General features: G+C 39.7%; 1 protein-coding gene across 1 annotated transcript in view; it reads left to right on the forward strand.

Moving 5' to 3' along the window:
- Positions 1–856: 856 nt before the first annotated feature.
- The window catches only part of LOC131195148 (myoD family inhibitor-like), a 63,819-nt gene continuing 36,844 nt past the window's right edge, over positions 857–27,831 (forward strand). The window contains exons 1-2 of the mRNA XM_058176821.1: positions 857–1,191; positions 1,431–1,642. Of these exons, the coding sequence (XP_058032804.1) occupies positions 1,546–1,642 (97 nt within the window). The 5' untranslated portion in view covers positions 857–1,191; positions 1,431–1,545. The remainder of the gene's footprint in view (positions 1,192–1,430; positions 1,643–27,831) is intronic.

Genomic DNA, 27,831 nt, shown 5'->3' on the forward strand with positions numbered 1-27,831 from the left:
CACACACACGGGGATATGCAAGAAATAGCTACACACAAGAGAGGGAATGCCTTCCTTTTATACAGTTACAAAAGTCATAAAACAACATCCTGGCTTCCTAATTAGATTTGTGTATTCCTGCAAAAAGGATAGTGTGTTATCTCTTTCCTTTGGTCCCACAATTGGCCTCTTAACCCCCTGGTGTGAAGGGAACCGAACTCAAAGGTGTGATTGTTAGCATCTCCAATCTGAGTTACTATGCCCATAGATTGCAGGAAGGAAATTTGATAAGAGTTCAAATGGCAAGGAACATATGTTTTAACAAACATCAGCTGTTGCAGAAAATACAAATCCCACGTAGCATATTTGTGCTACAACTTCAAAGGCATGATATATTTATGTGTTCCAGGAAACAAATATTTACAGCATGCAGGTATACAAAGACTTCATACACCATACATATATGTTGCAGGAAACAGCGAGTTTCTACCAATTCTAGTATTCCAGTACAGTATATTTTAGTATATCCTTATTACTATTTCCCTACAAGGATGTAAGCACCATGACATACTGCTTTGATTTTATGTTTTAGTTTGGAGGTGTCATTTTGGCTATTCCATTTCCTGAAATATAAACTGCCTTCATACTATCTTGTCCCTTTTTAACTGCTGAAGCAGGTTTGTGGGAGAAAAATAGGATGTGTGTGAGCGCATTTGTTTACTTTCAGTGCTTCAAAAGAAAAAAGAGAACCAATTTTGTGCCAAGCTACTTATTATGGGTTCTATGGACTCCAAATATCTCATGCTCGAAGGAAACTGAGTAATCAAGACTGGATGCAATTTCCTGTTTTAAAAAATAACCGATGGGAGGCAGAGCTTACAGGATAAGGGGAAGAGGCTGAAACTTGCCCGTTTGCAGCTAAACTTTCTAGAAAGAACAAGGCAAGGCAGAGCTCCAGTGGTTGAACGCGTTTTCCCAGTTCTCGCTTTCTCCACTTCGGAAAACTTTGAGAAGTGTACCGGGAGAAAAGTTACAGCCTTTATAAAAGGATAGCAAGGCAATCCAGGGGTCGCGTCTTTTGTTTTCTGAGCTCTGTTTCAAGACGGGTGAAGGTAGGAGCCGTGGAGTGGAGCAGCGGGAGAGAATTGCACGTGGAGGCGGCGGCGAGATGACCGTCCGCTGGTTCAAGCGCGGCTGAAGACTCCTCTCAAAGTAAGTTCTTCTCTCCCAGGTTTGTTTGTTTGTTTGTTTCAGAGGTCCGTTTTGGAAAGTGGGGTGGAGGGCGGTGGGCTTGCGGAGTTTCACTATGACGGAGAGGTGGCTGGAGGGAGGCGGCGTTTGCGTCGGGTTGGGCTTTCTTCGCGAGGGGGACGATCTGGGGAGCGAGAGATTTGGGAAGCCTGGGCTGGCGCGGGGCGGTTTCTCCAGTGAAGCGTCTGATTCATCCCCAGGGGTGAGCGTCTTGTGGGCCGGCCGGAGAGGGAGCGTCTTCAATGAACTTCGCTCTGTCTGTCTCTGTGTCTCTGCGGGCGGCGGCGGCGACGTCTCCTCGCAGGGCTCCTTCCGATGTCCCAGGTGCGAAGCGACCTCCCGAGCCGTTCCACTGACTCGCCCGATGGAGACCCCCAAGGGGATTCGGTGCTCATCCCAGCCCCCAGTACAGGTGAGTGGTCCTCCCCCTCCCTCCCTCTCTCCTTCCTTCCTTCGTTCCTTCCTCCCTCCCTTGCTTCCTCCTCCCTCCCTCCCTCCTTCCTTCCCTTCCCTCCCTCCCTCCTTCCTCCTTCCTTCCTCCTTCCTTCCTTCCGTAATGGAAGGCATGGAAAGCCATCTCCCTTCTCGGGTTTTCAAATACTTAAAAGCAAAACACTGCGGAGAGAGGGAAGTATCTCTTCCCCCTCCCTCGCCAAACTTTGCGTGTAGGCTTGAAGTTTCGCAAAGCTCCTTAATCCGCAGCTGCTGGCTCCCTCGCTTTGTGCTTTTTTTTATTCACATACCGACATACCCACCCTGCCTGGGGCTGCCGTTTCCCCCTCCCAAGATTCCATTTCCAAGGAAAGGAGGGCGCTGGGGGGGGGTGGACTTCCCCCCACCCCCGGGCTCCTCTCAGCTTCAACTTTTCTCCTGAAAGCCTGCGGGCCACTTGAGCTCCGCCAGCGCTTGGTTCCGAGAGAGACCCTTGGAGAGCCGAAGGGGTGTGTGTGTGTGTGTGAGGGCGAGGGGCGAGGGGCGAGGTGAAGCCGATCGCTTCCCCATTGCCTTCTCTCCCGAAAGCGCTTCTCGGGCGCCCGTTGGCTTTGCAAGAAACTTAAGGCTCTTGCGGGCGCTGGGCTTGGCCACTTTCGGGAAGGGAGCTAAGAATCCAGTTTTTCTCCGGAGGTCTCCTGCCTTCAGGCACCGACTCTTGCTGATTCTGGGCCAGCGCCGTTGGGGCCCTGGCCGGATTCTTTCCCTGCCCTGCCCCGCCTCCCTGTCCTGAGTTTTTAAAAGTTGCTCGCTTGCATCCTCTCGCCCAAACTGGAGCCGGGAAAGAACTTCGTCTCCCTTTGTTCCTTTTAATTCTTTCAACAGATCTGGCTTCGAAGTGGGGCGGGGAAATCGGTGCTCCAAACCAGGAGGTTGCATTCCACCATCCATGCAGCAACTTTCAGAGCCAAAATAGCTTTTGGGGTTTGGAAAGACACCACAGTGCTATATTCACACAAGGTGCAAAACCCCATTACCGAATTAACCATTTTTCTGGGTTTGCATAAAACACTGAAATAACCCAGCCAGCTGTTCTCTGTGGAGATTCTCAGTCAACCAGGTCATGGTTGTCTTAAAGGTGTTTTTTTTAAAAAAAGGCAACTGGACTATGTTTTTTTTTTCTTGAGGAAAAAGACCTTTCACTTCTCATCCAAGAAGCTTCATCAGTTCTGATTTATGAACTGATGAAGCTTCTTGGATGAGTAGCGAAATGTCTTCTTGCTCAAGAAAAAAAGCATAGTCCAGTTGCCTTTTGAAAAAGCACCTTTGAGACAATCAAGTCAGCTAGGTTGAACTAATTAACCTAAGTCACAAAAACTCTAACCAAGATATAATTTGTGACATGAATGCTTCTGCTGGATCTATATCTGTCCCAGTTAAAGGTGTAATGTGAACAAAGTGGAACAACCAGTTCACACAAGAGTGGAAAGGGCAGATTGAGAGAATGAAGGCTGAATTTTGGTTCTGAATGGACAGCTATTGTGTTATGCAACAATCATGCCACAAGTCTTATTGTGAGTTATTTCTCAAATTATAATACTATGAACTATCTCCAAAGTAAGTTTCTGAATATTTTTAAAAGCATATCTGGGAATTCTTCCTCTCCCCAGTCTATGATGAAGTTGTAGCTTTCTATAAGTGCCAGAACTGCAACTTCCAGTGGCCTAGAGCAGGGTTGTCAAACTGGATTTCTTTGAGGGCCGTATCAGCATTGTAGTTCTCTTCCACAGGCCAGGCCAGGGGGGTGGAGATGGGATGGATGTCTCCTGCAGCACCCTACTGGTCAAAATGGGGGGCACCCTGCCCCCCCATGCCCCATTTAGGCCAGCAAAGTGCTGCAGGAGACCGTCCAGGCCAAAAATAGGGTGCAGGAGGGCTGTGCGCAGTCCCCCCATGCCCCATTTTTTTTTTAAATTTATATTCCGCCCTTCTCCGAAGACTCAGGGCGGCTTACACTGTGTTAAGCAATAGTCTCATCCATTTGTATATTATATACAAAGTCAACTTTTATTGCCCCCTACAATCTGGGTCCTCATTTTACCTACCTTATAAAGGATGGAAGGCTGAGTCAACCTTGGGCCTGGTGGGACTTGAACTTGCAGTAATTGCAAGCAGCTGTGTTAATAACAGACTGCATTAGTCTGTAGAGCCACCAGAGGCCCCCTTTTGGCTGCCAGAGGCACCGTGGGCCAGTCCTTTGCTATTTCCAGGCCAGCCCCACGGGCCAGATTTAAACACCCCAGTGGCTGGATCTGGTCTATGGGCCTTGATACCCCTGGCCTAGAGGATCATAAAAACTCCACATCCCTATTTGAATCAAGCTATACTTTTTATATTATTCTCTTACTAAGAAATAGTAGATATAAAATAGAGAAAATTGCTGGAGGCAGATTTAAACAAAAGGATTAGCTATGTTTGCACTATAGGATGAGCTATAAACTTCAGCAAGGACCCGTAAAATACCATTTTTATTCCATCAGTTACCATTCTGCAACAGGCTTTAGATTTATCATGCCGTTTCAACGCTTATATTCTAAGTTAGGACAAAACTAAAATACAGAAATTGAATTAAATAGATACAAGAACTGAAACTATTTGCAGCGTGAGCGGTCTGGTTAAAATAAAAGTTTAGGTTTTTGCACAGATTGGAGGTATGCTGATAACACAAGCAGTATGCACGTATAGGTAGGGTCAATAGATTCTGCATAACCCTCTGAGTAGATAGGATTACAGGTGACAACATGTTGGCTTGCAAGAGTTCTCCAGACTTGCGATCTCCACTTTCATGTAGTAGTGTGAGCATATTTGGAAGAAAAAACTGGGCTTTGGTTGTGCTTGTGACACTGGCCAAAATGTGCCAGAAGTTATTAATAGTGTCTATACCTTTAACAGAAAATGTTGTAGTGGAATTGTGGTAATCTTAATAAACTAGCCTATTTGCTAACATATTTAAAAGAAATTATGTAAAAGTCTTTATTGATGAAAACCTGTAGTCTGATCTTGAGGCATGGACTTGATGAATACCTGCTTGTGTAGGTTAATTGTGAATAAAAGGGTTAAAATGTTCCAGGTTCCAATCTGGGTCAGTCACCAGGACCAAAAGTTTAGTTTTCTGAGCTTTCGGATTTGTGCTAGAGCCCATTCTCAGGGAACTTCAACAATCTTTTGGTTTGTAAAAAAAATGGCTTTTGTTTTTTAAAAAAATGTTTTTTAAATCATGCCCTGTCAGGCACAAGCAACACTCTCATATTTTAGAGTTCAAAATTGCTCCTTTATTACATTCTATTATAAAAGAATCCCACCAGATTATCAGCCTCAGCCTGGGAACAGATAAATAAGGCTCTATGGAGTTTAAGGAGAGGAGCACAGAATACTTTCCAGCAGCACTGAATTTATATTCAGCTAAGGCTCCCACACAGTTACTCCTTGGTGGTCAGCTGAGATCTTACTCCTCTTTCACTCCTTTGGAAAAGATGCAATCCACATTCCTAAGAGCCATATTTTAGGTAGGTAGCATGCTGCATCCCAAATGCAGTACTAAGGAGGGAGGCAGGACTAGCCAAAATCAAAACAGGTGCATGGATTTAGAATAGAATAGAATTTATTGGCCAAGTGTGATTGGACACACAAGGAATTTGTCTTGGTGCATATGCTCTCAGTGTACATAAAAGAAAAAATACCTTCATCAAGGTATTTATATTTTATATTTTTGCACATTGGTTAAAACTACTCTTTTCCCCTGCCAGGTTGAGTTCTCTCCTTATAGAAGACAATTTCAAATCAGGGTGTTTCAGGACCTTTTCACAAAAACTCCAGTATCTTGGTTTCTCTAGGGAAGCGCTTCTAATGATGGGGTGATGAATGTGCACTTAATTTAGAGCACTTAAACCATATAATAAAGATCTGGAAATCCAAAAAGATTGGGCTCCCTCCTGAGAAATGCTTTTTTGAGCAGTCACAACTCCCCCCTTTAAAGCAGCAAGATATTTATATCAAATAACCATCCCCAAAATCTGAAGGGCATTAACCTTAGTTCACTGAGACAGTACTTCCCACAGCAGTTTTGGAGGGCCGATACAAAAGAGTATTATATGAGCTGAAATTGTGCCCCTGTGGATATTGAAATTATAGCTCATGTCCTGCTATACTGCATCTTCTATAAGGACTCACAGACTTGATTTTTAACACCTTAAAAATCTTACCCAATAAAATATCTGGGAAATGCTGCTCTTTTTTATGTACAACTACTGATATTAGATCAGTATGAAGTAGCTTCTCTTAATGTGGCCAAATTCTCCTATGCTGCATGTAAAATTAGGCAAACTTTAACTTCCCACTGTTAATCTACCACCAATTACAATATATTATTCTGTCTGTCTTTTATTTTTATACTATTAGTGTTTTAATGCTTTTATTTGCTGGTCTGTGACCGTAATAATGATTGATTGATGGAGTTTACAGGAGAGGGGGGGTCAGTTCTGGATCTCTTGCAGCTATGCAAGGATGGTGGCTACTTTTGAAGCCTCCATTCTGCTATGTTTCCCAACATGCTTTTATTATTTTATCAATAAATCAAGGCAGAAAATATACATAATACTCCTTCCTTGTCCTGTTTTCCTCACAATAACCACCCTGTGAGGTGGGTTGGACTGAGAGACAGTGACTGTCCCAAGGTCATCCAGCTGCCTATCAAGTCTACAGTAAGGCAGGACTAGAACTCACAGTCTCCTGGTTGCTGACTTAGATTGACATTGACAATTTAAATAGACTGTGCAAGATTATGTATAGTTGTGTTTTCAATCTGAGCTGAAGACTTCAGTTATAAGCACAGATAGTAGAGAACAAAATGTCAAGCGCCAGGGAAATCAGAAGATCCAGGCAGTTCAAATGAGTATAAAGATTTTTTTGCAAGCTTCTGCTATCTACAAGAATCTGAACTACTAATGGTCAAAGCAAATTGGTGGTAGATAAGAGTCAAAGGAATTCAAGATGGGCTGGACTTAGATCTCTTGTGGGCACCAAGGGACTCAAGACTTATGATGCATTTGACCCCTCCCTCAGACTCAGCCTGGTCATCTCCTACATAAAAGCTCTAATGAACATAAATGGGATACGGTTGGGGGAAGCTGAATATAAAAATTTCATGAAAGGGGATTTGTTGGGGAAAGCTTCATAGAAAAACAAATGTGCATTATCTTGGATTTTTATAATGCACTATTAATTTCAAACTTTCATAAAATGGAGATGTAAATGCCATATGGTCAGATATAAATTATATATTTTAAAGAATACTGGCAAGAGCTAGATATAGGATGAAGTATACTGTACATTTCTTTTGGAAAATATGTGCTATTGAATTTACTCGGGTTTATTTTGGAAAGTATATTTAGAATTATAATGTAAAAATATGTTGCTCATAAATGCTCAAAGCCCTTCTCTACAATCCCCAGGGCCTCCCAAAATCATGTCTCCATAATTTGGCTAGAAACTCCTGACAAACAGAGGGATAACGTCTTGCCTATTTTTATAGAAAATAAACCTTAGTCTGCAGTCCTGCCAAAACAGAGGAACATACACACCCAGAAGTCACTATTTGCATGAGGTCATGATATAATCAATTTGCCTACTGTTACTCTCAACCTTCCCACCTCCCCCATTAAATAAAATGTAGCTTCTGGGCTACCCAAAGGATGGCCAGCCCTACAGTAAGAGTTCTTGGGGTAGATTTCTATATAGTTTACACTTTTGTGAAATAATTTGAAGGGCCTCTGTGGCTCAGACTGCTAATGCAGTCTGTTATTAACAGCAGCTGCCTGCAATTACTGCAGGTTCTAGTCCCACCAGGCCCAAGGTTGACTCAGCCTTCCATCATTTATAAGGTAGGTAAAATGAGGACCCAGATTGTTGGGGGCAATAAGTTGACTTTGTATATAAATATACAAATAGAATGAAGACTATTGCTAACATAGTGTAAGCCGCCCTGAGTCTTCGGAGAAGGGCGGAATATAAATGTAAATTAAAAAAAAAAATTTGTATAGGAAACCCAATTCTGAGAAATGCAGCAATCAGATTTTTCTGTGAGTGTGCCACCTCACAGAAGCATGTGCTAGGTTCTCTCTACAGTAATTATTTCCTGAGTGGACTTAATGTTGCAAGTATTGTCTTTCTGGATTACACAAGGAATTAATCATCAGCATAATCTGACAGATACTTATTAAGAAATAATTCTCTTTGAGTGCAATGGAACTTACTCCCTGATGCATTTAAGATGGAAATCAAAAGCTAGCACTTTATCTTAAAATGTGGCTCGCATTGTGCCATAGAAAAAGTGAACATTAGAAAAACAATGGTTGTACCCTGTTGTTGGTCACAAATCTCTGATAATGAAAGTCTACGTATGGACAGTATGCTCTGGAGGTCTCATGTTGATTTGTGCAAATAGGTTAATGAATACAAGATAAAATCATGGAGATGAATTAGGGAATATTTGCTAGTTCAAGAATATTCCCTGTGTAGATGTATCTTAAATTTGATGCTGCCTTTATTTTGTTGTTTTGTTATAAGTTGTTTAGGAAACTTCAGTGAAGGAATGCAGATTGTTTCTATTGTTTTATTTCAGACCCCAATGCAAATGTAAATCCTATACCAATCAGAAAACCGATTCCCAGTTCTGCCTCTGCATGTTAGCATAAAGAAAAGGCACTTGCTGCTCACCCACATTTGCATCATTCAAGATTTCTGATTTCAGGAAACAAAGCAGGAATTGACTAGACCTATAGGTACACTTTGGAAATGTTTAGCTGACTGAGGAGCTACAATCTTCAAAGAGAACTGACAGCTAATTAAATAATAGTTCTTCTTAAGTAGAGATGTCTCAGCAAGTCATTGCTCAACTATCAGAGGTATATTTTATCCTGCCCTCTTAATCTTCTATCCCAACTCCCTGCTGTCTTTGTAAAATCAATACAAAACTAGTATGTCTCTGCTTATATAGTAGAATGGTATCAAGCTCCTTATTTTGTTAGATGTTTGAGACCTTCTCATGATATGCATCCATCTCACAGAAATAACAGGAGCTGGGAGGTCTGGCAAGACAGACATCCCTTCCAGGGACCTCGCAGATCACATCCTCGTACTACCACATAATGAAATGTTATTCTTTATCTAGTAGCAGTCATAGCTTGACATGAAAGTTCCTCATTTGAGGGAAAGTTCAAAAATGCAACAAAGAAAACAGGGGCTTAGCATGATGGTAAGCTTTGTCATGGCATCATTGTACCATTCAGAGGTTTAAACTGACCCATGAGAAAATCTTCAGTATTGTCAGATTCTGAGAGAGAGGTTCATGAATGACATAACTCCTAGGTTAAAAAAAATCCCTTGACACTTTCAAGATGATATGTCTATTGCAATCTCAATGATATTTCCTTGAAATGTAGTTCAGACTCTGACAACAATAATTTGAACAATAATTTAAAAGGCAGATCTGCCAGTCCACTAAACAACTAACTCATCCCAAAGTATTCAGGCATTTCAGATATAAAGTTTAACCATATTAACAAACTAAGGCGATCAGAGGCATTTGATTTCCTATTTAAATAATCATCAGCAAGTATAAGCAATAAGGTTGCAGCGTAGGAAATAGAGCCATAGATTAAGGTTAATGAAGCCATGAATGATGTCCTCATTTTCTCTTGTCCTCCCACTTCATTATAAAAATCCTAGCTTCTCGTAAGCTGGAGTTCTATATTACATCAAAACCAACAAACCTTAGATTAATACCTGTAATAGAATGTGTGAATGACTTTGGGGATGAGGGGAAGAGATACTGCCTAGGAAACAATCAGACAAGAGAGACAGGAGCCCCCAGTGGCTTAATGGTCAAAGGGGGGGAAATCTTAGGAAAGACTCGCCTAACTGATCAGGTGATTAAAAGTAGTGGCAGGAAGTTTATACCTTCAGACTTGCAAGATTCTGTTAACGTAGCCTTACAATAAAGTAGAATTAGCTCATCTACTTGTGTTTCCTGTCTAGTTTACTTTAGTCGACTGACTAGTATTGTCAGGATTTTTGTCCTGAAATGGGAAGGTGGAGAAAAGAGCAGTTCTTAGCATTTATTTTCCAAGCTATGATTTATGAAGTCATAAGCAGGAAAGTCAATCTGGGCCACTAATTATTGAAGAATTGTTGCCCATTCGGTTCCTTAGAGCAGGGGTCTTCAACTATGACAACTTTAAACCTGGAGGACTTCAACTCCCAGAATTCCCCTTTGCTGGTTTAAAGTTGCCAAGGTTGGAGACCCCTGCCTTAGAGCATTTTTGGATAACCATTGGCTTTCACAAAAGCAGGAAAAGTGGAGGATCTCAACTAAACTCAGTAGCAAATGAAAACATTCTTACCGTCCTCCTCCTCTCTGAAATAAGAAAAAAGGGCCATTTATTTTATGTGTTGATGTGGAGTAGGAATGAGTACACAGTCACTTAAAATAGATGTCGTAGAAGAAATGGTTACTTCATAGGCAAATGTGAAAATAAAGCCGAACAAACCATGGCAGTTCTGACATGAGTATCTCTTGCTCTCCTTTTTTCCTGTCACTCCTTTCCTGTCACTTTTCTGTAATCAAAATTCTGTTTTGTTTTATGATGTACACAGAACTGCATGAGATATACATGTACTCCTAGAATTTTATTTTTTGGCTCTCTTGCTCCTGCCTTCCTATTTTGCTGTTAGAACCAGTAGTTCTGTGGTATTTCTTTTTTTTTAATTGATTAGGAAAAAAGCACAATGGCAGCACTAAGTTGTCACAGACATACAGTGCAGCTTTCTAACCAAACCCAGCTAGTTTGCCCTGAGGTATAATGTGTGTCTTAAAAGCCATTCTGTATCCAGATCCTGGCTTAGCTGTGTTGCCCAGCCCCTCAAATACTTCCAAACAATGCATCTTTCACAAAATACTAGGGCTTTGCTCAGAGTTAAGCCTGTTGAGCCAAGCAGAGCATTTATCTGGCCTCCAATCCATCCATTGTTCAGCCTAAATATTCAGTCTTTTTAAAATGGTGACCCTTCATGACATAGGAAAGCTATAATTTTATGTGGCGGTTTCTTGGCTTAAATCTGCCTAATATTTAGGGCCTCACAATCTGGATTTTGCAGCAGGTAAAATGAGAACATTTAAGTATAGCAAAGGAGAAGCTGAGTTGATTCTTTCCCTCAGAGATCAGTCCTACTCTTGTTATGGTGTGATATGTTTTCTTTTCTTCTAAATATGGAACCTTCCAGACAGCATCTGGCTGAAGGTGTTGTGCCAATGCAAACAGGGTCTTTATCCCATTGCTGGAAAAGATTTGTACTGCAACTATTGGCACCAGATGTGGAGTGAGAGAGAGGCAGAAAGTGACATCTATGCACAAAGTTTGATTGTACAAGTCTACAAGAACCACTGTGGTGAAATAAGGAGGGTCTATATAATTCTATAATAGAGCAGTCAGGATGATCATCTATGATTTTTGGGGGAACAATGTTGTTGGCTAACAACATTGTATCACATAGACATTGATCTGACTCGGTTTACATTCTGCTCTTATTTTGATCTGCTCATTTAAAATACCAAATGGGAACAAAAAAATTCGATACAAGTTGTATAGCTACTGAAACCTATTTAAACTTTAGCTGGTAGCAATATCTTTATAACAGAAGTGGAGGCAGTATTGCCTCTGAAGTCAAATGACTAGGGAAGTGTCCTTCAAACTTGGCAACTTTGGCAAGATGGGTGGACATGTTGGCTGGGGAATTCTGGGAATGGAAGTGAACACATCTTAGAAGTTGCCAAGTTTGAAAAACACTGGACTAGGGCATGCTCTCTTCAGTTCTGCTTTGAAGAAATAATGTGTAACTCTTTTTGGTGGAGGAACTAATATAGAATACTTTGAATTCAAAGTCAAAAAATGCTTTGGAACAGAGAGGGGTATATACATATCACTTGGCTACAACTCCTAAACTTATACTTCTCAGTTCCTGAGATTTTGCAGCTATAGACAGCACCTGTACGATCTTGAGAAAAGATGCAGCTGTTTTAAGGAGACAAAGGTATTGTGCGGGTGCCCTTAAAATTCAGTGCATTATTTTCTCCTTCAAATCCAAAAGATTTCATCACCCTACAGTTTGCTTTTTCCCCAGATGAAATGTCTTTTATTTATTTATTTATTTTAAACATTTACATATCTGCCCATCTTATATCAGACTCTGGGTGGCTCCCAAAGAATGACTGTTGATAGATGTAAATATTGGAAATATTTATGCTTTTAAGGTTTTTAAAACATTATGCTAATTCTCGGCTTAACACATTTCTAATGATTTTAAGAGTTTATTGTTTTCAGTTTTTACTGTTTTATGAGATTTTTTTTTATTTTAAAATATCTTGGGAATTGTCCTCAGAATCAAAAGTAGAGCAAGAATTCACAACCACTATACAACATAAAGTCACTTATTTTCCTTCAGCTTCAACACGAGGATTCTAAAACTGCTCCAGTCTTTGATAATCCCACACAGTCCAATACATTTAGGATCTGAGGTGGTTCATTTCCAACTCAGTTACAAGGACTTTGAGATCACATCAAAACTATTACTGTCTTTGGTGGGAACTCTTGTCACTTTCTGCCTCCCATTTCCTGGACTCAATAAATTGTCATTCGCCCTTCTCAAAAGGGTTTATCTTTGGAGTAAATCTGCTAAATATTTATTTCAAGAATCCTGATTGGACATGGTGGGTAGGCGGAGGAGGGAGGGGAGGGGAGACCATCAGTTTGGCAGCAGCCAGCTGGTCTTCTATGAAGAGAAGATGAAAACAGAGAGCATCCTAGTCAGTTTCATGTCTGCTCCTTTTCCTCTGCTCCCTTTCCCTAAGAAGAATTTCAAGTACCCTGCAAACAGTCAAAACAGCTCAGTGCATTCCTTCCCTCTTGCTGTTTCACCCACCAATTCTGCTTAAGGCAATTGTGGGAATTGCAAATGCCAATGGGTTATTTTTTTGGCTTCACAGCTCAGAGTGGCTTTAATACAAAAATAGAAGGAACCTCACCTCTGTTGTTAATTTCCCCTCGTAGCAACCACTCTATTGTTTTCTCCTTATAAACAGCAAAATACACTATACTAAATGCAATAGATTAAAATTGTGTTTGGAGGTTTTTTTAAATCTCCCCATATTCAGCTATTAGAAATGCTGATTGGTATGTAGTCTCAGTGTGAAATGGGTGGCTATATAAATTGAATAAAATGAATAAATCAACATATGCACAGGCAAGCACTTTAGAGAAAACTGCTTCCAAATTCTTTTGTGTGATTTGGGACTTAATCAAGATTGGTGAGGAAGGATACCCATTTCATTGATTTGTGAGTTGATCATCGTTTTTTCCAGGGGCGGGTTTCAACACCTGTCGCTACCGTTTTATTTGTGGGCATGCGTGCATGTGCAACACTTCTGCAAATGCACAGAAGGTTCTGTGCATGTGCAGAAGCGTTTGGGTGGGTGGGCGGAGCCTGCCACCGCCGCTACTGGTTTGCCCAATCCAGGGTAAATCGGTAGCAACCCACCACTTTTTTTTCCCACACAGAGAAAGAGTGAAAATTAATGTGCAGAATGTATTCAACCTTCAGAATGTATATGCTTAACTATAATCCAAGCAGTGGGAAACAAATATATCTATTGATTTTTTCTGTTATGAAACACCTATTGAAAGACATATTTCTCAGAAAAAAATTGAAATAATTTATGGTTGTAATCTATGCATGATTTTAAACTGGCACCTCTAATTTAAGGTGAAATTAAGTCGTTTACTTCAGACTGCGTGCCTCTGTAATTTTGTGACTCACTTCCCTTTCTCAGATAAATTTTAATTGCCCTGTTGGTGTGTTGTATAACCAAGAAATAACTTTTTAAATGTGTCCTGGATGGTGTTTAGGGGAGGTAGGATTGGGGGAGGACTGTGTCCAGAAATGTTAAATTCAGGCCCTTAGGTGAAGGTGATTCTACTAGCTCCCTACTCTGACATTGGTGTTTTGTTAGCAAAATCAGACAGAAATGTATCCTGGGAAGTTTTAAATCTGCTGAATTAATAATTTCAGATGAGAAAAAATGTTGTTCAGTTGATGTGCTCACTTTATTTCAGTGTTTCTTCTTTTCTGCTGCTATCAGTTTGTATAATTCTATATACATTTTAGTTTCCTGATTGCTTAATGTAGCCTATGACTATCATTAAGTGTTGTAAGTGTTGTACCTTGATGAATGTATCTTTTCTTTTATGTACACTGAGAGCATATGCACCAAGACAAATTCCTTGTGTGTCCAATCACACTTAGCCAATAAAAAATTTCTCTTCTCTTCTCTTCTCTTCTCTTCTCTTCTCTTCTCTTCTCTTCTCTTCTCTTCTCTTCTCTTCTATTCTTGTGCCATCAATAAATACTACTGGATGTCTCTATGTACCTGTAAGAAATACATCCCAGTTTTATTAGTAAATCAATATCCTCCTGTTATTATTAAATTGGCAAGGCTTGCTTTATGTCAAATCTTCCATATACTGAGCAAAACACTCTTATTATAAGTAGACAGATTAATTTAATAGGCATGGTGGAGACCCAATGGAATATAGCAATTGAAATATACAATTTGTTCTAAAGCAGGGGTCTCCAACCTTGGCAACGCTGGGGGAATGCTGGCTGGGGAATTCTGGGAGTTGAAGTCCGCCAGGCTTAAAGTTGCCAAGGTTGGAGATCCCTGTTCTAAAGGAACTGAAGTGGTAAAAAAGGAAGGAGAAGCTACACAATATGTTGAAAATATCTATGTGACTGAAGTTGGAGGTATCATAGGGAACACCTGTTAAATTCAATGGAGGAAGGAATAAAAAGCAATAATGTTGTTGATGTCTAGTTTCTGCCTCTCTAAAGAAAAGATGTGGATGAAGTGTTTCAAAAGCAAATTGCAGATCTTTCTGAGAGAAATAACTACTTGTGAAAAGGTTTTTATTTTAAATGTGTTCTTTTCAGAAAATATCTGGCTTGTGTTACTGATAGTTTTCTTCTTCAGCCTCAAGAAAACAAGCTATCCTGATCTATTGAGGGAAAGTTATTGTGTGGTACTGAATTCTAAGGATAAATATAGTCTTATATGTATATTATATTTTTAAAACATAGATTTGAATGAATAAAATAAAATGATAACCAGGTCTCCATGAAGGAAAAGACAATTGTTTAAAGAGCTTTTTGGGGGGGGAAATGGGGGGGGGAGATAATAAAAGCATAATGGCAAATAATTGAAATGAGGAAACAAAAAGGAAGATAGTGGGTGTCAACGTGAATATATGAGAAAAATAGTGAATATCTAAAAACAAAAAAGAAATATATAGGGAGTAAATGAGGATTATATTTCTAAAGGAGTTTGGAATTGCAGATGAGATATTAGAGAAACCAAAGCTCAGAATGAGCTGACATTGTCAAGAAAAGAATCATTTGTCTGACGGTTTCTGCTGAGCAGGGGGTTGGACTAGAAGGCCTCCAAGATCCCTTCCAACTCTATTGTTATATTATATTATATATATTATATTAAAGAGAAAGAAAATACTTGGTCTTTTGTCTGTGAAGATTACAAAATGCTAAGAGATAATAACAACAGCAATAGTGAAACTACTTGATTCCTGTGGTTCAGTCTTTTGTTGAAATACTATAGGACAGGGGTCTCCAACCTTGGCCACTTTAAGACTTGTGGATGTCAACTCTGGGAGTTGACGTCCACAAGTCTTAAAGTGGCCAAGGCTGGAGACCCCTGTCCTATAGGATATATGTTCTACCAGCAATTATAAAAAGAGGGATGAGGGGACAGGATGAAGATTAAGAGAAACATACTTAGGGAATACTTATTTAGTCTGAACATGTTAATGCATCTCCTGAGCCAGCTGAAATTTATTTAGGGTACTACTAAGTGACTTGCTAATAGTTTGGTTAAACCTTTGAGAAATGCTAGAGAATAATTTGGTCTAGTGCAGGGGTGTCCAAACGTGGTCCCTTTAAGAATTGTGGACTTCAACTCCCAGAGTCTCTGGGAGCTTTGCTGGCTGAGGGACTCTGGGAGTTGAAGTCCACAATTCTTAAAGGGACCACGTTTGGACACCCCTGGTCTAGTGGTTAAGACACCAGGCTAGAAAGCAGGAGATCATGAGTTCAAGTCCTGCCTTAGCTGTGAAAGCCAGTTGGGTGACCTTGGGTTAGTCCCTCTCTCTCAGTCCAACCAACCTCACAGGGTTGTTATTGGGGAAACTATTTATTTTATTTTATTTGTTTTTTAACTAAAAGGAGAAAGGTGTGTTGGATATGTTTGCCGCCTTTAGTTGTTTGTAAAAATAATACAGTCAGGATACTAAATAAATAAACGAACGAACAATACTTGACATCCCAAAACACTAAAGAAATGCAAATGTTATCTTTATTCTCAAAATATAAAAAAAGAAAATTCCATATATCTGTGAACTAATAAAGAAATGATCAATCTGAGATTTTTTAAAAAAGATTGATTTGAAAACAAGACAGAACCAGGTCTACATGCCAAGAATAAATTTTGTGAGATTATCCTTGTGTCAGACCTAAGCTTGCGAGGTGAAAGACTGGACATCTCAAATGTCCACTTCTGAGAGCCTTCTGAGAAGGGGTCTCCAACCTTGGCTGCTTAAGCTTTGCTGGCTGAGGGACTCTGGGAGTTGAAGTCCACAAGTCTTAAAGGGACCAAGGTTGGAGACCCCTGTTCTAGAGCTGCCTATCCTGATCCTGCTTCCCTCCTTAGGATAATTACTTGTTGCCATCACTCACCTTCAATAGGTTGACTGTATCTGGCATTCTCTCTTTCTCCCAAGAGAAAGAGAAACTGTGCAGCTTACTGGCAAGTACGATAAAAAGGACAAATTTGAATTTTTTTTTAAAGAAGGGATTTTTTTTAAAAAAAAACATTTTTAGTATTAAATAGTTGCCTGCAAGACAGATAGTTGCCTGAAAGAAAACCAGAGAAACTGAGAGTTGGTCATTATTAAACATACAAGTTTAATAATAATAAATCCAATATAAAAATATATATACCAGAAAAAATAGAAACCACAGGATGTCACTGATCTGTTCTATTCCTAAATTAGAGAAAATTCTTATGTACAGATTATGTTTATAATTTATAAGCTGCCCAGAATCATCTTGTAGGGGAGATGATGGGCAGCATAAAAATGTAATAAATAAATAAATAATGTAACGAGGATTGATGTTGCTCAAAAATCATCATAAGAGAATTGTATAGAAATAGAAACAAGAAGTTAAACATCAACGGTCAAAAGTAATTTTATGTAACAATTCCACCTAAATGTTTGTTATTTATCCTTTCAATGATAGCAATTTTCCTTGAAACAGATTTTCCTCTTTCTCAATTTCTCCTTGACTCCTATCCAGATCCTTGTAGTTTCCAGTCACTTAATTCCGAGGCTGCTACGAAGATGGAAGATGTTTCTTTTCTCTTCTCGGCCAAGTTCCATCTGTGTTTTAAAAAAACACCAGTTTTCTCTGTAATAACAAGGGAGGGCTTTAGGCAGTGGTGGGATTCAGCCAGTTTGCACCTATTCGGGAGAACCGGTTGTTAACTTTCCAAGCAATTATTGGAAAAAACCTCCTTTTGTTTTTTTCCACTTTACAGGGCTAATCCTGTAAGGAAGGCAGGAAGGAAACATTCTGGTGTTGTTTCGAGCCTAATCTTTATTACCCTGCTTACTGAAACTACCTCTCTGGTTAACCCTTATTACATTGTAATAGCTAACACGAAGCGCCCATCGATGTGAGTGACATTGAGTGCCCACACAGTCACATGACCACCGAGCCACGCCTACCCAGCTGGGCATTAGGGCAGAGAACTGGTTGTTAAATTATTTGAATCCCACCTCTGGCTTTAGGTAATATGATGTTGCATGTGACATGTGTACAGAGTGTACACAGAGTGTACAACGCCCCTTAGACAGATAAAAGTTCCATGTCTGAAATGAATTTGCATGCGGATTGAAACTCACCCATCTGGCTGTCAGTGAATAAGTAGGGGAGAGCTTGTTTGTCCATTCACTACACACCTCACCTCATTTTGTCTGCGCTATGTCACATATATCAACAGCTGTTTTTATTTTTATTGCTTTCTAAATGTAAATCTTGCATATTCAGGTCACTAATGTTCCCCGAGAGGCTTGCCCTGAAATAAGACATAGACTGATATAACTGAATATAATTATAACTCTAACCAAAAGCAACACAGAAACATTGTGAAAGAAAACACATTTTTTTCTGCAGTTAAATGGTTGCAACAATCCTTGAATAGAAACACTGGGACACTGTTGGAATAGGCAAACCCCCCAGGGAATCGAGTTTTAAAGAGGCAGAGTGCTGTCCCCTTCCCTCGAGCCTCTGATCAAATTTCATTAAACAGAAGGACTTGGGGCTTAGTCAAGAGATTGTGCTGTCCAAGTGAAAGAACAAGATGGTTTCTTTATTATCCCTTCTGGCTGGATTAACATCTGGTTGTTGTTTTTTAATTCTGCAGAGGGGATAGCTTACTCCGCTCATCCAATGGTAACAGCATAGTTAATAAAAGTCAGCAAGAAAGCAACCAAGTCCACTACATTCAAACACAATCCAAGGGTGGGATTTATTTCAACCTTCCAGGGTTTCCTTAAAAAAACCACAATTCTTAATGTCATCCCCAAATTATAATACTGTATAGTAGAAGTCAAGACTTGGCAAGAATTACTTGGAGTGGCCTCAATCATGTATCCATTAATTGTTTTGTTACTACATATCCACATACTAATCACTACAGAATAGACAAACAGTTGTAAGCAGGTTAAAACAAAACTATACTTACCATTCCGGCAATCTTAATTAATTAAGATTGCTGGAAGAAATATCAACAACCTCAGATATGCAGATGATACCACTCTAATGGCAGAAAGCGAAGAGGAACTAAAGAGCCTCTTGATGCAGGTGAAGGAGGAGAGTGCAAAAGTTGGCTTGAAACTCAACATTAAGAGAACTAAAATCATGGCATCCGGCCGTCTCAATTCCTGGCAGATAGATGGAGAAGAAATGGAGGTAGTGACAGATTTTATTTTCCTGGGCTCCAAGATCACCGTAGATGGGGACTGCAGCCAAGAAATTAAAAGACGCTTGCTCCTGGGGAGGAAAGCTATGGCAAATCTAGATAGCGTACTAAAAAGCAGAGACATCACCCTGCCAACAAAAGTGTGTATAGTCAAGGCTATGGTTTTCCCAATTGCAATGTATGGCTGTGAAGGCTGGACCATAAGAAAGGCTGAGCGCCAAAGAATTGAGGCCTTTGAACTCTGGTGCTGGAGAAAACTCCTGCGAGTCCCTTGGACTGCAAGGCAAACGAACAAGTCAGTCCTAGAGGAGATCAACCTGGCTGCTCTTTAGAAGGCCAGATCCTGAAGATGAAACTGAAATACTTTGGCCACCTAATGAGAAAGAAGGACTCACTGGAGAAGAGCATAATGCTGGGAAAGATTGAGGGCAAAAAAAGAAGGGGACGACAGAGAACGAGGTGGCTGGATGGAGTCACTGAAGCAGTAGGCATGAGCTTAAATGGATGGTAGAGGACAGGAAGGCCTGGAGGAACGTCGTTCATGGGGTCGCAGTGGGTTGGACACGACTTCGCAACTAACAACAACAATATTTACCATATCTATCAGTTCCATCTCAAGCCTATTTTCATGAGGCAGTGATCTCATTTTCTAGCTTCATTGCAACTTGTGAAATATCTATATATGTTTAAAATAACAATAAACTGAAGAAAGGGGAAAAAGAACAATAAGCTGCCTTTTGCCCTTTTCAAAGGCTCCAATTTTAAAGCAAAACAAACAAATCCCCCTTCTGGGATCTGCTCTCTACTGCTTAAGCATTGCATTCTTGCACTTATTCTTAATTGGATTTCTTTTGAAATTGCCTAACTAGATTCTATTAGTTGCAGAAATCAAACAGTATCCCATTTGGGTATTCTTGAGTTTCATATTCTTATTTCTCATTCTTTCCCAGAATTGTAAAATTACATGCATGCCAAGGTTCAGGCTATACTCTTTCCATCCATAGACTCCCTCATCTGATCTAGTTTGATCTGTCTGAACCAACCATTATTTATGAAATGCCATAAAATGTATGATGCAAAAAGCAAATAAAGAAACCTTTTACAAAATATTAAAGGTACAGCCTAAAAAGGGATTAACATTAAACAATCAAACAATCAAACATGTAGTAGACAGTAGCTAGCCAAAGACCATCTAGTGACTTACAGAATATGGAATAATAGAGCTAGAAGGGAGGTTTTCTAGTCCAACCTCCTCCTTGAACAGGAGACCCTATGGATGTCCAGTCTCTTCTTAAAAACCTCTGGTGATGATTAATTGTTCTCACCAATAGAAAATTTCTTCTTCTAATTCTAAATCTAGACATTCCTAATTCCCACAACCATTCATCGTACATTTTAGGTCCCAGTCCCCTAATCATTTTTATTGCTCTTTTCTGCACTCTTTCTAGAGTCTCAACATCTTTTTTCTATTGGGATGACCAAAACTGTGGTCTTACCAGTGAAGATCCTATTTAAAATAGAAAATTTCTAGATTTGCAGCTCTGCATTACCAATATGTTGCATAATTTTTCATTGACTGAAATAAAATTAATAAAACATACAACGTAGAATGTTGAGATCAGGGCCTGACTGTCTGTAAGAAATATTGCATTGGATGGGGGGAGCCTAAATTATCTCATTTGAAGCAAGGATATATATCCATTCCATCCTTTAGCCATTGATAATCTAGTATCACTTTTCTCAACGTCATGCTGTCTGGGATGATGGGAATTATAGTCCATCACATCTGGGCAACACCAATTTAGTAAAGATTAATCTATCTCCCTTCTAAGAATGGAAGCACGCAATTAGGTACAATAACACAAGAATTTTCACAATGTTTGCTTGATATAATGTAAATTGTTTTCTATTTTTAGATAGCCTCGTATAAGTCTACAATAGATATCTAATTATGATATATCTATATCCATATAAGCCTATTATTAACTTTCAAATGGTCAGAAAGCTGAGATATTTATACTAAAAATAATTTAATATTTTTCAAGAAGGAGCTGGGAAACCCCCAAAGAAAAGATTCTGGACTTCTAAATGTTAGAGCCAAAAAAAGACTAAACGATTACAATTTTCTTAGATTTTTTAACCATGGATTTCTAGGATTGTAAAAGAACAAATAGTTGACTTCTTGATCTTTTCAGATAATAAATTCATCTATAGCATAACTATAGCATAACATTTTACGACTGAGAACATAATGGGAGATGCAGCTGAAATAACTACCCATTTCCCCCAAAATAAGACTTTCCCTGATAATAAGCCCAATCGGGCTTTTGACTGCATGGCAATAAGGCTAAGTGCTTATTTTAGGGTTCAAAAAAATATAAGACAGGGTCTTATTTTCTGGGAAACACGGTACCATCCAAAATACAGTGACCCTCACCCCAGCCAATGTAGTTGTGCTATATTCATTAATAGGAGTTAACAGTCTAGCACATCTGGGAAGAGCCAGATCAAAGAAGACTGCAATAGAATCAGAAAATGCAGATGATGCTGTTGCCCCTGAAAGTATGGGTAGAGGGAGGGGAGAACGGTGCTGATTTCAAAGCAAAACTATTTTATCCTGTTGGAAGATGTAAGAGATTGCAGAAGAATTTAAAAGCAGCTGCACTTTACCCCTCATGACAAGGGAAGAAAATGGAAGCACTGTTGACCCTTGACCAGTTCTTTACAAGCTGATCTTGGGTAATATGACTTTTTCTCCATAATCCTTAAGGATTGCTCAAAGCAATCCTGGAACATGTCTTTACCAGCCCAGTTTGACTTATGCTGTTTTATTGCACTTTTGCACAGAGAAAAATGATGTCCACATCAGCCAGTCTCATAAATTCCAAGCAAGCTGTCATGGACAATACACGGAGGGTAAAGATTAAAGACAATGTGACAGCATCTGGAATGTAAGGATTTTGCAAGGTATCATCAACTCTATTAGTCTTTACGAAGTGCACATTTCATGGATTTTAGGTATGTGCTTGCCTTGCTTATATCTAGAGTCCATATGCTTAAGGTTTTATTTTGATTGGGAATTTCTGGTTGGCATGCCTCAGTTTGTTTCCTCATTAAGGGACTTTTGAAGTAACATTATAATATCTATTACGGTGGTAATAGGGGGCACTTTTGAAAGCACTGCAGGACCAGGTGAGGAACAGATCACCACGGAGAAAATTTATTTCTGAGGTCACTAAAAGCTGACATTGATTTGATGGCATGTAATTAATCAATAATTAACCAAGAGCCACAGCTCTGTATTTAAGATCCTCTGGATTCATTTTTTTAATCTGACACATTTCCATGTTGCAGTTGAAACATCTGTGAGTGTAAGCCTACCTTTTCCATACTCAATGCTTTGCCTAGCCTCACTGTTAAACAAAGAGAGGTAGATGCCTCAGGGAGGAGATGGAAAGAGTAGAAGCTTCTTATATACATTTCCTTTGAAACCTTCCAGCTTGTTCTTTATGTTTGAGTTCTAGAATACTGAGAGGAGATTACCAGGAAATAATAGGGCTGGTAGGCAAAACTGCTAATTGGGGGGAAAAATCTTCCCAGAAAAGAGCATTGTTGTTGTGTTCTAAGATCACCACATGAAATCACCCAAAATCAAGCTTGACTTAAAGAAGACTTTATAGACTATACAGCCTATTTTGACTTGAGGTGTGCATGTGGGTGTAATGCAGTGCTTCTCAATTATTTTCTGTCATGCCCCCCTAGGAAGAAGAAAACATTTTTCGCGGGCCCCCCCGCGTGACTGTAAACACGGGGCTTAGCTTGTTATGACAGTGTTTGCCGAGATCAAATGCGCCCCCCTTTACGGAGCCTCGCGCCCCCCCTGGGGGGCCCTCCCCACTATTTGAGAAGCACTGGTGTAGTGTGAGGGAGAGTGGGGGAGGGGAATCTGCATGGCTAGTTGTGAGTCTCTAGATATGGCAAAGAGCTGATGCAAAGAGCTGATGCAAAGTGGCAATACCATATCACTCCCTTGAATATTCTTTCTCTCTGACAATTTAAGAGGGTAGGGAATGAGGAAGGCATTTTTCTAACAAGATTAGGTTTATGCTATTTTTTTTGTTTGTATGCTTCTTGCCTTAAAATGTTGCAAAATAATGTTTCCAATTTTTAATCATTGGAGATGAGGAGAACTTGTATGTCTCAGATTCTTTGTAATGGTTTCGGTGTTTCAGGAGGCCTTGAATCTGTGTAACCAATTCCTATATATGTGAATCAAAGCTTGGGGTCAAGACATTATATAGTTGACATCTTAGGCTGAAGAAAAGTTTATATTGAAGATTTGCTTCTAACTTTTTAAACACTGGTTGGCACTAGTAACTTGCCCGACTCAAGTTTTTAAACAATACTGTCATACATTTTCCATTACATGTATTTATGCAAAATAACTACTATTTTGCTGTTTCCAATCTAGCCTTGCTTTGTAGTAATTGAAAAAATGTGGAAATACTGCATCTTTACAGAGTCTCCAAGTCTATCTATTTTTTAAACTAATGCCTGCAGTAGCAATTACTCTGGAGAATTGGTTTTGTTGCTAAACATTCTATTTTCTTCAGAATTCTATTGTGTGGATACATTGCACAGATAAATTCCTGACTGGGCTTTGCACATCAAACTCTTTGACCTTTTGTCCAGTATTGTGTATCCCTACACTATAAAGTTTGAGAGTTTGAAAATTTGAAAGAGAAACATTGTTCATAGAGAAGAAGGGAGCAAATGTAAAGGAACTAGAGCCATTTATGGCAGGTTGCTTGTATCTTACATAGAGACATGTATATCTACACCTATCTTTATCCTCATAAGCTGTGCTGTCATTATCTTCAATTTTATACATCCTCAGCTGATGAGTAGAATCCAGTTCTTGCAATATTGCCCTTGGGGTCTTTTTTGTTGTTGTTGTGTTGTTGTGGCTATTTTGTGCAGGGTGCAAAATGACAGATGGAATTTCAGGGTGTTTTTTAAGGATTAGGATTCAGTGTATCTGCACCTTCTTTCTCTCAAATTGGTTAGGGTAAGCACACCCTCTCCTGGATTAGCCTGGTCTTCCTCAGGGCAGCTATCCAGCTTTGAAACAATCTATCACCTAATGATTGAGGAAATTGTTTATGGAGCTCAAACTGGCTTCTGTGCTCTGGGTGGCTTTTATGTTCTCAATAAAAGGGCCTCTTGACTCTGTTGCTAGGTACTAGTGCTACTTACAGATAGCTTACAGCTTGCTCCAATGGTCACTTGTGGTTGAGATACTTCTCTTTCCTCTGAAGTTTCTGACCACGATGCTGGTGACTACAGCTGTTCCTGTTTACAGGAAGATAATGACAACAATCAACCCTACAATCTGTATGGAAGCAGAGATTAGAGCTTGTATGATTTATAATTTGCTTTGTATACAGACTTTGCAACGGACTGGTTGATTGATTCCATCTACAATTTTGTTTATTCCCAGTTGTGGCTATTGATAGTATGGTAGGTACAAAGCAGAGGTGGGTTTCAGCAGGTTTTGACCAGTTCTGGAGAACCGGTAGCAGAAATTTTGAGTAGTTCAGAGAACCAGTAGTAAAAATTCTGATTGGCCCCGCTCCCATCTATACTCTGCCTCCCAAGTCCCAGCTGATCAGGAGGAAATGGCGATTTTACAGTATCCTTCCCCTGCCATGTCCACCAAGCCACAACCACAGAACCGGTAGTAAAAAAATTTGAAACCCACCACGGGTACAAAGATGTCCTATTTGCATATATATTATGAAGCTCAGTCACTACATAGGGACTCAGGAGCAAACTGTTATCGGGTTTTCTTTGGTCTGTATCTCAATACAGAATAGGGTTTCATTTGTTCCTTGTTCTTCTCTTGGGCTATGTAAAGAAACACAGTGATGGGAAAAATAAGTTATCAGTAGAGTGTACAAGACATAAATTGTACTTTGGATTGAAACAAAAGCTGATACAAAACCTGTGTATCTGTATCAGGGCAAAAGTCCAAATCTTAAGACAGCTGCAAAGTTGATCAAGATACCCTAGGCAGATTTCAGAAGTGATGGGAAAGATGTTTAGTGCAGAGAAGCTAAGCAGAATCTCTAATATTGTGGTACATTCCATGATTACAGGATTAAAATAAATTAATTCTGATTATAAAATTTAGGTATCTGAAGAACATGGGGTGGGTGGAATGCCTCTTATTTTGAAATATATTTCTGGTAAAAATATGTTTCAAAATATAGGAAATAAATGCTGAAATCCCAGAAGCCACTAGGGGGATATGCACACTTCAGGCCACACAATATTCTATATCAGTGGTTCTCAACCTTTATAGTGCTGCGACCCCTTTAATACAATTCCCCACAATGTGGCGATCCCTTTAATACAATTCCCCACGATGTGGCGACCCCAACCATAAAATTATTTTTGTTTTGAATTTATCACGCCTGAAGCCGTATTGGCTAGCGATCTGAACTGCTTGCAATTGCCTTGAGGACGGAGGCATTAAAGCTGAGACTCCTCCCCTATTAAGTTTATCACGCCTGAAGCCAGATTAGGCTAGTGATTGGGAGTGATTGAAGCTGGCTTGAGAGGGAGACATCAGAGCAAAGATTTCTCTCTTTTTTAATTCATCGCGCCTGAAGCCGAATTCGGCTAGCGATTTGAAGAGCCTGCAGCTGACTTGTGGAGTCAACCATTGGAGCACAATTCTTTGACTTCCCATATTTCCGATGGTCTTAGGCGACCCCCTGGCAAATCATCATTCGACCCCCGATGGAGTCCCGACCCACAGGTTGAGAACCGCTGTTCTATATGATATACTACGCGATTATAAAAAATGCAAAATGTTACCATTACATTATGATCGATAAACAATTACTGTAGACATTTTTCTTTCTTATGTGAGGTATATGATTTTTTAATTTATTCTGCAAATAAATAGACTAAATTACCATTAGGGAACCAGTTCCATTAAATCATCTGCTAGTGTATTGTAATAGGAAATGTTGGAATTTTTCTGAGGTTGCCATTTTTGTTCTCTTCTACCGTTATGATCTTTATCAACAGAGTTTGAATCCCATGCAATTTAAATTTCATACACAAAATAAATAGAATTGGAGTTATTCAGGAACTAAAATAAGGGGGAAAGAGGACAATATTACACATTTTTGCAATATCTGTAGGCCAATATTCAGAGGCTGAGCATTTAGAAATTTCTATAGATGAGCATTCAGGTATATAATTTCATTTAAAATCAAAGGTTGTCTTGTCAAACCAATCAAACTTGTCACTGTATGATATTCTATGATCTACACTGAGGGATTAGTATGACTTACAGTAAAAGGAGTCAGATAAATTCAAATTATAATTCTCATTAATAATAATGTCCACTAGCTCCCATATATCTAATCTTCAATTAACTTCTCCAAAGATCTCTTAAAGGGTTAGAGAAGCACAATTTCCTCTTGAAGAACTTGTGCTGGTTTGACCTGAGAAGGTTAGACAATTACTGTACCAGCATGTCCTTGATTAGACTTGCCATAATTTTTGTTAGCATGATGGTCTGAAATGTCTACAGTTATTCAGTTCTGTTCCACATGTGCTTTTTCTCAGCCTATAAGCTCATGTCTGCATTAATATAGAAACAAAATGGAATATAGAAAGCAGTATGTTTATTTTTATTTATTAAACAAATTTATATGTTGTCATTTCACTTCATTCCTTAAAGAAGTAACTTCCAATAGCAACTGCCAGTTTGTCTTAAAATGAAAGCATTATGCTGTCCTGCAATGATCTTTCCTAAATATTACCAACCAAAATAGAGGAAATCAATCTATCTATCTATCTATCTATCTATCTATCTATCTATCTATCTATCTATCTTTCTATATCTCTATATATCAGAATTTCTGTAATAGCTTTGAGCTGCATTTTCTACCAATCCTATAAGATGCTCCCACCTGTGTGAACTACTTAAAGTGTCCTTATAATAAAACATTCACAGCACACTGAAATGATCCTGAGTAATGTCGAGAAACAACCAGACATGAAACAATGGCCCAGTAAACCACACTGTTTATATTCGCTGTCCGTATCTATGGATGGTATAGTTAGCATGCTGTCCTAGTAGGAAGGAATAAATAATGAGGCTACCCAGACAGATTTATCAAAAACAGTCCAATATAATACTGTTTCTGCCTCTGTCTTGCCTTTGAATTGTAGTAGACCAAAGATACATAAACCATAGTGTTATGTATTCATGTTTGTACCTTTAAATATTTGAGCGGGAAATCAGCACGTTGCTGATTGGTCGAAGCCTCCAGCAGAACTGTATAAAAGGAGAGGTTTTTCCCCCAGCCTGTTGCTGGGTTCACCCTATATTAAAGAGCTGTTGTCACTACCCTGGTCTCCAGCCTCGTTACTTCCAGAACCTAACATTGGCGACGAAGGTGGGATCTCGAGGTTAAGGAGAACCAGAACCGAGCTGAAGCACGCACGATAGAACCGAACCCAGCAAACCCAGGGCAGAAAAGCGGAGATGGCCAGTTACACTCCGCCCGCACCGTTTGACCCGGCTAAAGAGAAATGGGGAACGTATATGACCCGTTTCGAAAGCTTTCTAGAAGCCAACGAACTGCACGGAGTTCCAGATAACCGAAAGAGGGCTTATTTCCTAAGCCACTGCGGTCCGGAGGTCATCGACATCGCGGAAGCCCTGGCAGAGCCAACGCCGTTGCAGTCGGTGTCGTGGCCAACTTTACAGACTTTACTAAGAAACCACTTCGCACCAACGCCGTCCAAATACGTGCGGCGGTTTGAATTCGGAGAGCGAAGGCAGATGGAGGGCGAATCCATCGGTGACTACATGGCCGCCCTAAGAAGAGCGTCCAAGGACTGCGGATACCGTGACCTAGACGAGG

The sequence above is a fragment of the Ahaetulla prasina genome, chromosome 3, assembly GCF_028640845.1.
Source record: "Ahaetulla prasina isolate Xishuangbanna chromosome 3, ASM2864084v1, whole genome shotgun sequence".
Classification (NCBI taxonomy): Eukaryota; Metazoa; Chordata; class Lepidosauria; order Squamata; family Colubridae; genus Ahaetulla; species Ahaetulla prasina.